The sequence below is a fragment of the Mobula hypostoma genome, chromosome 17, assembly GCF_963921235.1.
Source record: "Mobula hypostoma chromosome 17, sMobHyp1.1, whole genome shotgun sequence".
Taxonomy (NCBI): domain Eukaryota; kingdom Metazoa; phylum Chordata; class Chondrichthyes; order Myliobatiformes; family Myliobatidae; genus Mobula; species Mobula hypostoma.
Genome location: NC_086113.1, coordinates 31,812,730 through 31,829,682, shown reverse-complemented (window position 1 = coordinate 31,829,682; position 16,953 = coordinate 31,812,730). Strand labels below are relative to the sequence as shown.

General features: G+C 39.5%; 1 protein-coding gene across 3 annotated transcripts in view; it reads left to right on the top strand.

The window, feature by feature from the left end:
- fyco1a (FYVE and coiled-coil domain autophagy adaptor 1a) overlaps positions 1–6,768 on the top strand; it is a 244,449-nt gene extending 237,681 nt beyond the window's left edge. Inside the window, exons 18-20 of one of the 3 annotated variants that reach the window (XR_010020754.1) lie at positions 2,924–3,068; positions 6,037–6,161; positions 6,610–6,763. Coding sequence is in view for 1 of the 3 variants with exons in the window: in XM_063069670.1 (XP_062925740.1) it covers positions 2,924–3,005 (82 nt within the window). In the remaining 2 variants the exon portion in view is untranslated. Of the gene's footprint in view, positions 1–2,923; positions 3,799–6,036 lie in introns of those variants that run through there. The other 2 variants (XR_010020753.1, XM_063069670.1) reach the window with 2 other exon arrangements.
- Positions 6,769–16,953: the final 10,185 nt, after the last annotated feature.

The window sequence follows — 16,953 nt, the reverse complement described above, 5'->3', positions numbered from 1 at the left end:
CCTGGCTACTCAGATACCCATCAATCTCTGCCTTAAATACACCCAATGACTTGGCCTCCACTGCTGCCCGTGATAACAAATTCCATAGATTCACCACCCTCTGACTAAAAAAATTTCTTCGCATTTCTGTTCTGAATGGGCGCCCTTCAATCCTTAAGTCATGCCCTCTCGTACTAGACTCCCCCATCATGGGAAACAACTTTGCCACATCCATTCTGTCCATGCCTTTCAACATTCGAAATGTTTCTGTGAGGTCTCCCCTCATTCTTCTAAACTCTAAAGAATACAGTCCAAGAGCAGACAAACGTTCCTCATATGTTAACCCTCTCATTCCCGGAATCATTCTAGTGAATCTTCTCTGTACCCTCGCCAACGTCAGCACATCCTTTCTTAAATAAGGAGACCAAAACTGCCCACAGTACTCCAAGTGAGGTCTCACCAGCGCCTAATAGAGCCTCAACATCACGTCCCTGCTCCTATACTCTATTCCTCTAGAAAGGAATGCCAACATTGCATTCGCCTTCTTCACTACTGACTCAACCTGGAGGTTAACTTTAAGGGTATCCTGTATGAGGACTCCCAAGTCCTGTTGCATCTCCGAACTTTGAATTCTTTCCCCATTTAAATAATAGTCTGCCCGTTTATTTTTTCTGCCAAAGTGCATAACCATACACTTTCCAACATTGTACTTCATTTGCCACTTCTCTGCCCATTCTTCCAATCTATCCAAGTCTCTCTGCAGACTCTCTGTTTCCTCAGCACTACCGGCCTCTCCACCTATCTTCGTATCGTCAGCAAACTTAGCCACAAAGCCATCTATTCCATAATCCAAATCATTGATGTACAATGTAAAAAGAAGCAGCCCCAACACGGACCCCTGTGGAACACCACTGGTAACTGGCAGCCAACCAGAATAGGATCCCTTTATTCCCACTCTCTGTTTCCTGCCAATCAGCCAATGCTCTATCCACGAATGTAACTTTCCTGTAATTCCATGGGCTCTTATCTTGTTAAGTAGCCTCATGTGTGGCACCTTGTAAAAGGCCTTCTGAAAATCCAAATATACAACATCCACTGCATCTCCCTTGTCTAGCTTACTGGTAATTTCCTCAAAAAATTGTAATAGGTTTGTCAGGCAGGATTTTCCTTTAAGGAATCCATGCTGAGTTCTGCCTATCTTGTCATATGCCTCCAGGTACTCTGTAACCTCATCCTTGACAATCGACTCCAACAACTTCCCAACCACCGATGTCAAGCTAACAGGTCTATAGCTTCCTTTCTGCTTCCTTGCCCCCTTCTTAAATAGCGGAGTGACATTTGCAATCTTCCAGTCCTCCGGAACCATGCCAGAATCTATTGACTTTTGAAAGATCATCGCTAATGCCTCTGCAATCTACAGCTACTTCCTTCAGAACACGCGGGTGCATTCCATCTGGTCCGGAAGATTTATCTACCTTTAGACTATTCAGCTTCCTGAGTACTTTCTCTGTCGTAATTGTGACTGCGCACACTTCTCTTCCCTGCCACTCTTGAGTGTCCGGCATACTGCTGATGTCCTCCTCAGTGAAGACTGATGCAAAATACTCGTTCAGTTCCTCCGCCATCTCCTTATCTCCCATTACAATTTCTCCAGCATCATTTTCTATCGGTCCTATATCTACTCTCACCTGTTTTTTACTCTTTATATACTTGAAAAAGCTTTTAGTATCCTCTTTGATAGTATTTGCTAGCTTCCTTTCATAGTTAATCTTTTCCCTCTTAATGACCTTCTTGGTTTCCTTTTGTAAGGTTTTAAAAACTTCCCAATCCTCTGTCTTCCTACTAATTTTTGCTTCCTTGTATGCCCTCTCCTTTGCTTTAACTTTGGCTTTGACTTTTCTTGTCAACCACGGTTGTGTCCTTTTTCCATTTGAAAATTTCTTCTTTTTTGGAATATACCTGTCTTGCACCTTCCTCACTTTTCGCATAAATTCTAGCCACTGCTGCTCTGCCATCTTTCCCGCCAGTGTCCCTTTCCAGTCAACTTTGGCCAGTTCCTCTCTCGTGCCACTGTAATTTCCTTTACACTGAAATACCGACACATCAGGTTTCGGCTTCTCTTTTTCAAATTTCACAGTGAACTCAATCGTGTTATGATCACTGCCTCCTAAGGGTTCCTTCACCTTAATCTCTCTAATCACCTCTGGTTCATTACCCAATACCCAATCCAGTACAGCCAATCCCCTAGTGGGCTCAACAACAAGCTGTTCTAAAAAGCCATCTCACAGACATTGTTAAAGGGTAGCATTGATTGGAGGGAGAACTTTTACGTCCCTGGCTCTTGCCAACTATTTGCAACACTATACTTAAAACTATTCATCAGTAGCTCAACCTGTACATAGAATTCTACCTTTTGTGATGCTCAAGTGAAGGTGCCTGTCAAAGGTTTCTTTTATCATGAAGTAGAGACTTTCTTAGAACCATTAAATAGGACACTGCTGAAGGGGTTTAGAAATGGCCAAGGCTATATACTGAGGTATCCTTGGACAGGGAAATTATATATGTTACTTCCCTGAAATAGGGGAGGTTTCTGGGTCTCTAAATATTGGGCAATATCTTTTCCTAATGTTTTCCTCATGTAAAGACTTGATTAAAATAAATTTTATCAAGCTATGTTGACCTAAAAAACTTGTGAGTAGCTGCAAAAACCAGTGAGGTGCAAATTGGGTAATTTGCTTGCCAGATTGTTTTTTAATATGTTGTCAGATAAAGTTATAAAACATTAAATAAAATAGAACAAAGTTTAAATGTAATCTCTACTTTGACAAATTTTTGTAAAGATTTTGGATAGATTTCAGTTGTTTTCTTTTTCATTAATTCTGTTATTAATTCCACGTAATTATGATGTCAAAGTAACTACAGTATTGTCATTTATTTCTTATAGGTTTACGTCAAAGAAGGTGTTTTATCGCTTAACAGTTGAAAAACCCATAATCTATGATGGAAGTGATGTTTCTGAACCATGATATATTTGCACAATTTTTTTAACCTGTTCAAGTGTAACCAAATATGGGGCAATATTTTCAAAGGTTTGAAATCTATGCAAATAAGTTTTAAATATAAATATATTTAGTAATATATACCTCTTCCGCACTAAATAATGTAAAGTAGGACTATCAGGTGCAGGCAGTATTTTGGTAGTGGGTAAGTGTAAGAGCTACCTGTCTGAAATGAGAAATTATGGTTGCATTGCCTTTCCTTGATATAACGAAATACTGGTGTAATATTATAGAGTAAACTCGCTTTGGTTGTTATACCACTACTTCAGCCATATTTCAGCTGCAACTCATTATATTATTATAAGTGACACATACAAAACAAGTATCATTTGTGGCATTACACCTTGGAATAATTTAAGTAGGTTAATACCTCCTTTTACAAGTAATTTGTTGGAGAACAGATGGCAGGAATGTAGCCTAATGATGCAAACGTGTGGCAATGATCTATCTAATATAAGCAGTTAAGAACATGCAACACTATAATCGGGGCAGTTTAACAAGTAAAACATATTTGTATTTACTGTTACAGATATTTTCGCTGGAATATATATATTTTAAAATGTTTGTATGCCGGGAGCAGTTGGGTGTTTGTGAGCGGTTTTAACTTAACTTTGTGGTAACGCCAATTTTAATAGTATGCCACTAATATTAATTTGGAATAATAATACAGATATTTTTAAAAATTACAATGTATAATGCACTTTTATTCCAAAATTTGATACTTAGATAGAAACAATCAATAAAGGAAATCAGTACATAATTTACAGTTGAACTTGTTTATATTGAGTTGTTCCTTCAGTTTATTAAACAGTTCTTGAGTCTGAGACTCAGAAATATTCTTTTTATTCATTAATGGGTTGTCCTTGAGAAGCTAGTAGTCAACTACATTCTGCAGTAAGGGTAGTATTCCCATGGTGAAGTTAGATAGGGAGTTCTAGCATGAAGAATCTGTAGGGTATTAACTAGTCAGGAGAGAGTTAGGGTTAGATCTTAAGAAAAACTTGTAAGCTGTTTGGAAGAAATTTGAAGAATCATTCAAGATTCAGCTTATTACAAGCATCAGAGATTTGTTAAATACAAGCAATTCTACAAATACTGGAAATCTTGAGCAGCACACACAAAGTGTTGGAGGAACTCAGCAAGTCAGGCAGCATCTATGCTGATAGAGTGCTAATAAACAATGTTTTGGATTGATACCCTTCATCATGATTGGAAAGGAAGGGAGCAGAAAGCAGAATAAGAAAGTGGAGGAGGGAAGGATTACACACTGGCAGCTGATAGATAAGACCAAGTGAGGGGAAAGACGGGTGGGCAATGAAGTAAGAAGCTGAGAGGGGATAGGTGGAAGTGGTAAAGGGCTGAAGAGGAAGGCATCTAATAGGAATGTGCAGTGGACCATGGAAGAAAGGGAAGGTGGAGGGAAATCAGAGGGAGGTGATGGGCAGACAAGAAGAGGTGAGGTTTTGTTGTTTATCATTGGTGGAGTTAAGCTTTGTATCTTTTAGACAGGCTCCACAGTATAAAGGTAACGATCTATTGTTATGCCTCTTTCCAGTTCCTCCCCAAGTGACAACAGACCAATAAAATTAACAATTGACTACATGCCTTTCCAGCCATGTGCTTAATAAGGTATACTGGCCTTACATTAACCACGTTATGGACAGATGATAACCAGCTGTGGGTTGTCTTTTGATGGCTACCAGACAGTTCACTCTCTCTATAAATGGCTTTTGTATTCAGTGATCTTGTGTGTCCAACTGAACCTGCTCAGCACTGATAAGCAGAGGCCCAATTTGTTAGTTTTGTTACATCACAGAATTGGAATGTTATCAACTCCCATAGTACCTACTCAGTTCTCAATTTTATAACATGTTATGTGATTATTCCTATCTATTTATGCATTTCTACGTGTCTACTTTGGTGATGCTGCTTTCAGCCTGATCACTTCTAACACGGGTGATGATGTTTCCATCCATACTGCTACTATCTTCCTAACTGAGCTTTGAGATATAGAAGTAGATAAGTAAACTGTAGATAAAACATTAACGTGTCCTCGTCAAATGACTGCAGAGCTCTTAGTCAGACCTTGTTGCACATCAGTTGGCAGATACCGCCGCTAGTAACAAAAATAATTGAAAAAGATCTGTCCGGGAATTGATTCCTATGATCACATTCCCAACTTCTTGACATGAATTTTAGCAAAGCTGTCATAAAACTGAAATAGCATAATAGGATGAAACCTTTGACATGACTATCATCCTAAAAAGCAGGGAGTAAACCTCAGTATAAGTACTATTTCTATCACTTTAACTGCACAGTAACCAAGAAAATGTCACCTGCAGTTAGATTCTGATAACATTTATATTGAGAATTTTTTCAAGCATTTCTATCACTTTACATCTAACATAACAATGCCAGTTCAGAGAAATGTAAAAGAGGGGGAGGGGAGAAATTTAAAGATTTCAGGGGCAAGTTTTCATACTGATCGTAGAGGTTATATGAAATGAGGTACCAAAGGAAGCATAGTTACAACATTCAAAATTAGGTACAGGTACTTGGATAGGAAAGGCATAGATGGATAGAGATCTAATATACTGTAGGTCTATGTGGCAAATGGGATTAGTGTGGATAGACATCAAGGTTGGCATGGATAGTTGTGCCAAAGGTCCCATTTCTATGCTACTCTATGTAATTCTATGACTCATTTCTGTCAGGTGAAACAGCTCAAAATTAAGCTAAATATTTTGAGATTTCTGTATGTAATGTCCTGGTTAAGCTTTTACTGCTAATGCTGTAGGGTATTTCATTTAATAGTTTTCTGTAGAAGCAGTGTGTTCTGCTGGTAGTGTTTTGGTTACCGTTAAAAATAAGGAGTTGTGATGTTCAGCTTAGGAATGTCGGTAGGCCAGTCAGGATGGTGAAATTGGGAGAAAGTTCTAAAGAAAACTGGGCGGAGACGTTTTGTGATGGATACTAAAGGGGTTGAGGTCTTTTTCAGCGGGTGATGGAGGGAGAAGAAGATTGAGAGAACCGACTTTAGGATTCGAACCATCTGGAATGCACAATTCAATGGAGTCCAGGATGGAAAATTCTATCGGTGATCGGTAAATAAGAGTTGACGCCGTGAGTACAAGGACTCCTCCAGTTTTTGGAAGATTTGAGCTCCAACTTGTGCATATTTGACTGTTTTAATTATAGTAGGCCCTTTTATTTATTTTTTTATTTCTTCTTTAACAACTGTTTGATTAAGATGACAATCATAAATACACCTCTCTCATAATTATATGCAGTGTATGATCTGTTATTTTTTGCTGATGGGTAATTGCAAATGGGCATCATTTACAGTACTTGTTCAGATTAGGGTGCAGGTGGTTGAAGCATCCCGGCTCTTCTGCTCTGGTGGGACCCAAGTCATCGACCGGAGATGTACAGAGTTCCAGAAAGGTGGTTTTCTCACTGCTGGATCCTTGTTAGCGAGGGGTCAACCAGCCATGTTTCTAGAGGCACCTAGTAAAAAGGGGTTTCATGTGTTTTTGCCAGTATTTTTTGCTCTACATTATATTTTCTTCAGAATTACAGAAATAATCCCAAAGATCCAAGCAGTCAAGACCACAGATACAATCTGAATAATCATGACTCTGGAAACTACTAAAGGAAACATTTCTTACTGCAGTAGCAAGGAATGGAGAAAATGGGGAAGTGGTGTTGCAATTGAATTATATACATGAATTATTAATAAAATTTGATTTGAAAGTACGATTATTAAGTTGGTTCATGGCATCATTTCATTCATGTGATAAACTTTTCATACAAGATTTCAACCAGCAAGAAGCAAACCTAGGATCACACTCCCTGTGGAAGAGGAAGTACTCTGATCCATCCAAATGAAAATACGGTAAATTTATTTCAAAAGTAAATGGCATATGAATCATTTTGGATATGCATTATGGTTAATGTATTGGACTTGGGAAGAACTGGTGACTTTAAACCATTAAACCCAGAGCTCTCCACTAGGGTCATGGAGAAATATAGCACAGAAACAGGCCCTTCGGTGCATTTAGTCCATGCTGGAACAATTTAAACTGCCTACGCCCATCATCCTGTACTGGGACCATAACCCTCCATATCCCTACTATCCATGTGCCTATCCAAACTTCTCTTTCGTGTTGAAATTCAGCTTACATGGACCACTTGTGCTAGTTGCTCATTCCACACTCTCAGAACCATCTGATTGAAGAAATTACCCTCAAACTTCTTACCTTTCATCCTCCCATAAGTCAAGACCTCTGGTTGTAATTCCACCCAACCTCAGTGGAAAAAGCCTGCTTGCATTTACCCTAGCTATACTCCTCATAACTTTGTATACCTCTATCAAATCTCCTCTCAATCTTATATATTCCAGAGAATACAGCTCTAACCTATTCAATCTTTCCATATAACTCAGGTCCTCCAGACCCAGAAACATCCTTGTAAATTTTCTCTGCACTCTTTCAACCTTGTTTACATCTTTCCTGTAGGTAGGTGACCAAAACTGCACATAATATACCAAATTAGGCCTCACCAAGCCTTAGATAACTTCAACATAACATCCCATCTTCTGTACTCGATACATTGATTTATGAAGGCCAATGTGCCAAAAGCTTTCCTTACTACCCTATCTATCTCTGATGCCACTTTCAACGAATTATGTACCTGTATTCCCAGATCCCTTTGTTCCACAATACTACTCGGTGCCCTACCATTCACTGTGTAAGACCTACCCTGGTTAGACCTACTGAAGTGCAAAACCTCACATTTGTCTGCGTTAAATTTTATCTGTCATTTTTCAGCCCATTTTTCTAACTGACGCCGTTACCTCTGCAAGCCATGATAGCCTTCCTTACTGTCCATTATACCCCCAATCTTGGTGTCAACTGCAAATTTGCTGATCTAGTTAACCACATTATCATCCAGATCATTGATACAGATGACAATCAACAAAGAGTTTACCACCAATCGACACACCACTAGTCACAGATCTCCTACTACCACTGTCTGGCTTCTCCCATAAAGCCAATGTCTAATCCAATTTATTACCTCATCCTGAATGCTGAGTGATTAAACGTTCTTGACCAGCCTTCCATGCAGGGCCATGTCAAATGCCTTACTAAAGTCTATGTAGATAGCATCAACTGCTCTGCCTTCATCTACTTTCCTGGTAACACCTTTGAAAAACTCTATAAGATTGGTTCAATAGGACCTACTACAAAAGACGCCATGCTGACTAGCCTTAATCAGCCCATGTCTTATCCAAATACTTATATAGCCAGTGCCTTAGAAAACCTTCCAATAACTTTCTACAATTGATGTCAGATTCGCCGGCCTGTAATTTCCTGGTTTCTGTTTAGAGCCTTTTTAAAACAGTGGAACACTTTGGTTATCTTCCAGTCCTCTAGTTCATCTCCTGTTGCTAAGCATGTTATAAATAATCTCCCTAGGGCCCTGGCAATTTCTGTATCTGCCTCCCATAGGGTGTGAGGAAACATTTTGTCAGGACCCTGATTTATCCACCCTGATATGCCTCAGGTTAGCAAACACCTCCTCCTCCATCATCTATAAGGTCCGTAAAGTTGATGCCACTCTTCCTCGCTTCTGTTGACTCTATATCCATCTATCAAGTAAAACAGGTGCAAAGAATGCATTTAAGATCTCCTGTATTTTTTTTTGGCTCCACACATGGATAACCATTCTGGTCACTCTGGTCCAATTTTGTTCCTAGCAATCCCCTTGCTCTTAACATACCTGTAGAATCCCTTAGGATTCCCTTTCACCTTTTCTGTGAGGGTAACTTCATGCCTTTTAGCCTTTCTGATTTATTTATTAAGTGTTCTCCTGTATTTCTTGTACTCCATAAGCATCTCATTTGTTCCTACTTGCCTATACCTGCCATGTACCTCCTTTTTTCTCTCAACCATGACCTCAATATCTCTTGAAAACCAATGTTTCCTACATTTGTTATCTTTTCCTTTTACTCGGACAGGCATATACAAGCTTTGTACTCTCAAAATTTCATTTTTGAAGGCCTACCACTTTCCAAGTACACCTTTGCCAGAAAGCAGCCTGCCCCAATCCACACACTGCCAGATCATTTCTAATACCATCAGAATTGGCCTTTCTCCAATTTAGAATCTCAATACCTGGACCAGACCTATCTCTTTGCATATTTACTTTGAAACTAATGACAGTGTGGTCACTGGAAGCAAAGTGTTCCCATACACAAACTTCGGTCACTTGCCCTGTCTCATTCCCTAATAGCAGGTCCAGTATCGCACACTGTCTCATTGGGACTTCTCTGTACCGATAAAGGAAACTTTCCAGAACACACTTGACAAACTCTATCCCATCTAGTCCTTTTACAGTATGGAATTCCCAGTCAATATGTGGAAAGTTAAAATCACCAACTATAATAACAATTTTATGTTTCTTGCAACAGTCTGCAATCTCTTTACAAATTTGTTCTTCTAGATTCTTAGAATTGTTGGGTGATCTGTAATATAGATTCACTAATGTGGTCATACCTTTCGTATTTCCCAGTTCCACCCAGTATAATTCACTAGTTGAGTTCTCCAGTCTGTCCTGATGGAGCACTGCTGTGACATTTTCCCTGACTAGTAACACCACTCCTCCTCCTTGAATCCCTCCTGCTTTGTCACATCTCAGTAACAGAATCCCAGAACGCTAGGGATTTTAGGGAGTTCTTTCTCTTGTGTCTGCGAAACTGATTGATATGATTATTTATCAACTATATTATATATATTACTGTCCCTACCCAGATAGTGAAAGGCAAATCAGATGAATTCTGTTTTTTAAACAAAAAAAAAATGGTAGAGTTACTCTTGTTAAATCCAATCCTTTTCTTCCCAACCTCAGATTAATTATGAGATTCTCTGTTTTTATTTCATATTTGCAGCTTCAACTTCATTCTGCTACTTTCCAGAGCTGCTCAGGTTGTGAGTAGATTGACAGATAAATTGCTGCACAGCACCACCCTATCACCAGAAAATGCAGCTGCATCATTTCAAAGAAATGTCCAAATGCAGGGGCTTCTTTCTCATGGCGTTAGATAATGGCAGTTTTTAAAAAGATAACATGAAAGTGTGACCGGAAATAATGTCTGTAAGAAAACGGACAGCAGATTAAATATAGTAGGAATGAACCACAGGAATTCTTCCACACCTTTGTCAGACCTCTCACAATTTTCTGTAGCACTCTTGTCAGTTTCTATTACACTGCCCACTGAATTTAAAATGGAACAGTACATACAGCACAGTACAGGCCCTTCAGCCACAATGATGTGCTGACCTTTTCACCTACTCCAAGATCAATCTAGTCCTTCCCTACTACGCAGTCCTCCATTTTCCCATCATCCATGTGCCTATCTAAGAGTTTCTTAAATGCCCGTTTCTCTTGTTTAGTCAAAGTAACAAGCATCTATCTTTATATCTATAGCTTTCTTTTCATGTAGAGCATAGACATCACCTGAGAAAAGACATACAGCCCCTTGATGCTGAATTATCCAATGAAGTTCTGTAGTCATTTACTCTTCTGCCATTCATAGTCTTAAATAGTTTCTTGACACATTCATCAGTTGGTGCTTTCACTGCTACCAGTCACCTATTCACATGCTAACCACTGTTGGAAGTAATTTTAGCTTTGTGTGGCTGGACAAAGCTGGGGACAGCGAAGAAACATCCTGCATAACATCAGTTAGTCCTGACGAAGGGTCTCGGCCTGAAACGTCGACTGCACCTCTTCCTACAGATGCTGCTTGGCCTGCTGCGTTCACCAGCAACTTTGATGTATGCTGCATAACATCTTTCCATTTCTCTTTACTTTGAAGTTATTGTTTGACAGATCTTGACAACCTGTAGCCTATTCTAATCAGCAATCACTTTCTTTTTGTATTCTGCTCACTGTAATTAAAAGGTTTTTATGAAGAAAATTAATCTTCCAATATTATCAATATTTGTTCAAAGCATTTTTTCCAAAGACAGTTAATTAAACAAGTAAAACACATCAGAGGTTTTTCTGTCCTAGCATTCTTCACAATCATTTTTAAGTCTAATTCTGCATAATTAGATAATAATTTGGTAGAAGTATTTTTTTAACTTGGAAGATTGTTACAGTTGAATTTTCAAATAATCTATATTTTTGGAAGTAGACAAAAAACTTAATGCATTAATCAATATCTTTGATCTATGATATGCCTCCTATTCTTGCTGCTTTGGCTGAAGTTCTGGAGCTTAGAATGATGGATGATTGTTTTGGTGTCAATAGGACATATCCATACATTGACCAATATTTCTTACAAGCTAGATTGGTCACTATGTGATTTAAGGAGAGTTCTTCCTTCCCAAAGGTAGCAAAGCAAGAATTAAAATCTTTGCTTATCCACAGTGTAGCCTGGGATAACTTTCTGCTGGAGGTAAGGTGAAGGAGAATTTTTTTTGGATAACTTGGATGGAAGTTGTATACAAAGACACAGGGATTGGAATGGAATGTAGCTGCTCTCAGTAATGATATTATGCTTCACTTTTAGTGGAAGCAACATTATTCCATTCTTAGGAATGTTCATGAAGTCCATCACTGCTGGTTAAAAGTAGACATTGATTATGACATGAACTTAGCTCAGTCTAGTATGGGAACATTGAACTTCACAATTCTCATGTGAATAAGCATGTGTGAGAAAAAAAAACCCATGTAACATGCTTTCCTATAGTCTGATTAAATGGTGAGATAAAATTAAGGACAGAAACTGAGAGCTGCAGCAGTGGTTTTGACAGGTAAGTAGTTGGCTGGTGAGAGAACTGTTACAAGGCAGAAATTACTTAAGAGGTGTTAACAAGAATATCATTTTGTTTAAATCTATGTTAGTATCATTTGTGGTACCTCTAGATTTTTATCACCCTCACCTATCCAACATGCCTAAGAAGCACTTGTAGGACTCTGGGGCTTTGCAGGATGAAAGGAGGCAGGAAGGGATCCAGACCTGAAAACATGACCCCATCACCACAAGGCAGTGCAGCACATCTTGTGCAGAAATACAATCTGCAAAGTAACAACAGTTAGTCCTTTCTGAGCACAGAGATTACAGCATTCATCTTCTGGACTCAAAGCATATCCAGTATGTATTGGAGCTAGGTGTAGAGGCTAAATTTAGGTAGGGCACATCAACTAATGAGCAGCAATTCTGCAAGATATTGGCAGCCCACCACCAACAGTGGGTGGCACAAAGAACAGAGTCATCGCAGATAGCATTGTGGCATTGGCTCAAGGTGAATGTACTGACAATATCCGTGCAATAACATGCTTACTGAATATGTCAGCAGAAACAGTAGATGGGATGTTACATTCCAAGATGTCACTAATCATCTCTACCTGTTCTCCAGGAGAGATAAGGAAGATGCAGTCAGCTCTCCCAGAAAAGAGAAGACTGGTATAAGTAAGGGGAAAACACATTTCCCATCTACAGCCTCCTTCCTAACCACCCCTTGGCCCTCTGCCATGTTGCCTCCTTGTTAACCTAGGACAAGGTAGAACAGGGTCCCAACTGGGTGAAACCTCCAGCACCTTTCAGAATGGCAGGCAATGACTAGTGGGCTACCGCAAGGCTCGGTGCTGGGACCGCAGCTATTTACAACATACGGTAATGATTTAGATGAAGGGATTAAAAGTAACATTAGCAAATTTGCAGATGACACAAAGCTGGATGGCAGTGTGAAATGTGAGGAGGATGTTATAAGAATGCAGGGTGACTTGGACAGGTTGGTTGAGTGGGCAGATGCAGTTTAATGTGGATAAATGTGAGGTTATCCACTTTGGTGGCAAGAACAGGAAGGCAGATTACTATCTGAATGGTGTCAAGTTAGGAAAAGGGGAAGTACAACAAGATCTAGGTGTCCTTGTTCATCAGTTACTGAAAGTAAGCATGCAGGTACAGCAGGCAGTGAAGATAGCTAATGGCATGTTGGCCGTCATAATAAGAGGAGTTGAGTACAGGAGCAAAGAGGTCCTTCTGCAGTTGTACAGGGCCCTGGTGAGACCTCACCTGGAGTATTGTGTGCAGTTTTGGTCTCCAAATTTGAGGAAGGACATTCTTGCTATTGAAGGAGTACAGCGTAGGTTCACGAGGTTAATTCCCGGGATGGCGGGACTGTCGTATATTGAAAGATTGGAGCGACTGGGCTTGTATATACTGGAATTTAGAAGGATGAGAGGGGATCTGATTGAAGTATATAAGATTATTAAGGGATTGGACATGCTAGAGGCAGGAAACATGTTCCCGATGTTGAGGGAGTCCAGAACCAGAGGCTACAGTTTGAGAATAAGTGGTAGGCCATTTAGAACGGAGTTGAGGAAAAGGTTTTTCTCCCAGAAAGTTGTGGATCTGTGGAATACTCTGCCTCAGAAGGCAGTGGAGGCCAATTCTCTGGATGCTTTTAAGAAAGAGTTAGATAGAGCTCTTGAAAATAGTGGAGTCAAGGGATATGGGGAGAAGGCAGGAATGGGGTACTGATTGTGGATGATCACAGTGAATGGTGGTGCTGGCTCGAAGAACCGAATGGCCTACTCCTGCACCTATTGTCTATTGTCACCCAGAATTTTACTCCACTGAATATCCCAAAAGATGGTGCAGTATTTGAACCAAACTGTTTAGGTGGCAGGTGCAAGAAAGCTGAAGACAGCATCAAGGATATACGGTATGATTGGGCATTGTTTTTAAACATATGTGTGAAGTGTTAAATCACACTTATTTATTTGTTCCTACAATTTTTGATTTGCAAATGACTGTTCTGCTATTCATTTATTTTGTGTTGAATGCATAAGGAATGTTGATTGGCAGATTGAAAATCAGTCCTGCCATAGGATTTCGGCCTGAAACGTTGACTGACTTTTTTTCCATAGATGCTGCCTGGCCTGCTAAGTTCCTCCAGCATTTTTTGTGTGTTGCTTGAAAATCAGTAGATGAATGGTTGCAGAGTTGTTCATGTCACTTCAGAGGAATGGGGATATTACACTCTTATTCTTTACTCCAGGCTGAGTGACTAACTGAACCCTCTCTCCAGGATCCCACGATTGGTCCTTCTTCCAGCCACTGGTAAACTCATAGGACAAGGAATTCTAAGTAGCTTATTCAACATGGATTTTTAGTTCCCACTTGCAGATTATTAGCGTTCTGGAGATGTTCACTGTTGAAGTTTGAACAATAGCTCCAAACAAGCATGATTGTGCGTGTAGTGGAAGACATTGTGGATGTCACTCAGTCTGTTCAATCATCACACTTCTGACAGGAGAGTGAGTAGACAGCGCCCTCCACAGGCTGAATCTCTGAAATCAAATCAGAGAGGCCAGAAATCTGAAAAAAAATCAGAAAATGCTGGAATTTGAGAACCTATTTTGTCAAATCCTGATATTGCTCCTTTCACTGCTGGTCACCTGCTGTTTCTTCCACATTGCAATTGTGAATTTAATATTTCAGTAATATTTGAGTTATATTGTAAATATATTGTTTGGTAAGTAATTCAATATGGGTTATATGTAAAAGTACGTGAATGGCATAGGTCATTATTTCACAGCATCATAAATGTGCGCCTAACTAAAGTAAACCGAAGAGTGTACACGTTTTTTCCCGTGCTCCTTGTTTTACTTCCAATTGGTTCTTGGATTTACAAAACATTACCGTGATGATAAGTAAATTTTAAAACAAACCCAAGACAGCTACTTACCTTTTGAAGCACTGTTTTAAAATAAAGCACAGCATGTGGTTTCTTCTGAAAAGGAGAGAGATGGTTATGTTATTAAAAAAAAGGCAAAAATTTCTCAGCTTCTTAAATAGTGAGTACTGGGTGATAATAATTATAAATAAAAAAAGCTGGAATGGCTGGCTACATCTGAATGGTAGACACATTCAATCACACAAAAGATAACTAGCATATGTATTCTGAGCAAATTGAACAATATTTTGAAGCAAATGAAATAGCCAATGAAAGCAAGTGCCAGTTTTGTGAGTGCATGAGGTGGAAAGGTGTACAGTTCGCTTAGAAGCTTGACTGGTCCAGCCAAACTAGCCAAAATTGGCTTTACATGGGAGTAGTGCAGGAAAATTTAGAACTGAAACTATTGTTGACTGCAAAATGCTTTAGGTTTCATAAAAGTGGAATCAAAAGGAAATGGAGTCCATTTCAGCTTATGTGGTAGAATTGAATAAATTGAGCATTGCAAGTTCAGTGATGGGCTTAATGACGCACTGGGAAATTGTTTAGTTTGTGGAATCTTACAGGAAAGCATTCAAAAATGGCTCTTAACTGAAGCACAACCCACGTTTAAAAGAGCAGTTGAAATCGATGCATCAATGGAAACCGCAGCCAGAGATGCAATTGAGTTGCAGTCAGGAATAAAAGTGAGCATCAACAAAATTGCAATGTCTGAACAGAAACCTATCTGGCCAAACAAATTGTGGCAGGGGTTCACATACACCAGACATATGCAAGTTTAAAGGCACAACTTGCAGAAAATGCAACAACATAGGACATAAATATACAAAGAACATGTTGGGCAGTCTAAAATTAATGGACTGCACAGGGAAGAGAAAAAGATGAAAGGTCATTTTGCAGTTTCAAAAAGAGCACTAATCTGCATGCTGTCAATGAAAAATCTGATAGAGATGAGAGTGACACAGGACTAGATGAGAGTGACACAGGACTGTGTAGCCTTCAGATTTACAATGTATAAACTAACAATAGACAAGCAATATTGCTTACACCAGAGTGAACAGCAAATTAATTGAAATAGAATTGAACACTGGCTCAACTGTTTCAGCCATTCAACAAAATGAGTTTGAATGGCATTTCAAAGATAGTAAACGGAAGCCTGCAGATATCCAACTTGCAGCTATCCGAACTGGTACTGGAGAAAAGATCATTCCTATTGGAATGACATTCGTAACAGTGAATTATAACACCAACACGTTACATTGGGCTTGTATGTGGTAAAAACAGGAGAGGCAGCATTGTTGGGGGGGGTGGTGATTGGTTGAGACAAACACAATTTGATTGGAGATCCATCCCCTGCAAGAGTCAACTGAAATCAAATTAAGAAAGGTACGGGACGATGTTACAGCAATGTTCAAGGATGGCATTAGATAACAGACATATCAAGGGTAAAATAGTGTTAAATAAAAATATCACACCCAGGTTTTACAAAGCACATCCTGTTCCTTATACTGTCTGTGATAAAGTAGTCAGTGAGTTAGATCACATGGAGGCTGAAGGAATTATTTCCAAGGTTAAGTGGAGCCTATGGAAAACACTGGTGGTCCCAGTAGCCAAGAAGGTAGGATGTGTCAGGATCTGTGGTGATTTTATGACCAACATCAATCCAGTACTGTAGATGAATATCCTCTGCTCAGGATAGAGGGTATCTTTGCAAACCTTTCTGGAAGGAAGCACTTCAGCACAGTGGACTTCACTGAGGTCTACCTACAGATGGAGGTGGAAGAAGAATCCAAGCTGCTTCTAACCATAAGCATTCACAAAGGGCTTTATCACTATAACAGGCTTACTTTCAGAATAGCATCTGCATTGGCACTATGGCGGAAAGCTATGGATCAGGTGCTGCAAGGCTGCCTAGGCAATCATTGTTACTGGTTAAGGATGAAAGGAAATTCTTCAAAATCTCGGGATAGTGTTACAGAGGTTAGAAGATGATGGGCTCAGAGCATGACGCAACAAGTGTGAATTCTTTAAACCAAGCTTCACTTACTGTGGTCACACCATTGATGTACAAGGTTTACACAAGAGTGCTGAGAAAATCCAAGCAGTGGTGGATGTCCCAAGGCCAATGGACATGTCACAGTTGCGATCCTTTTTAAGATTTT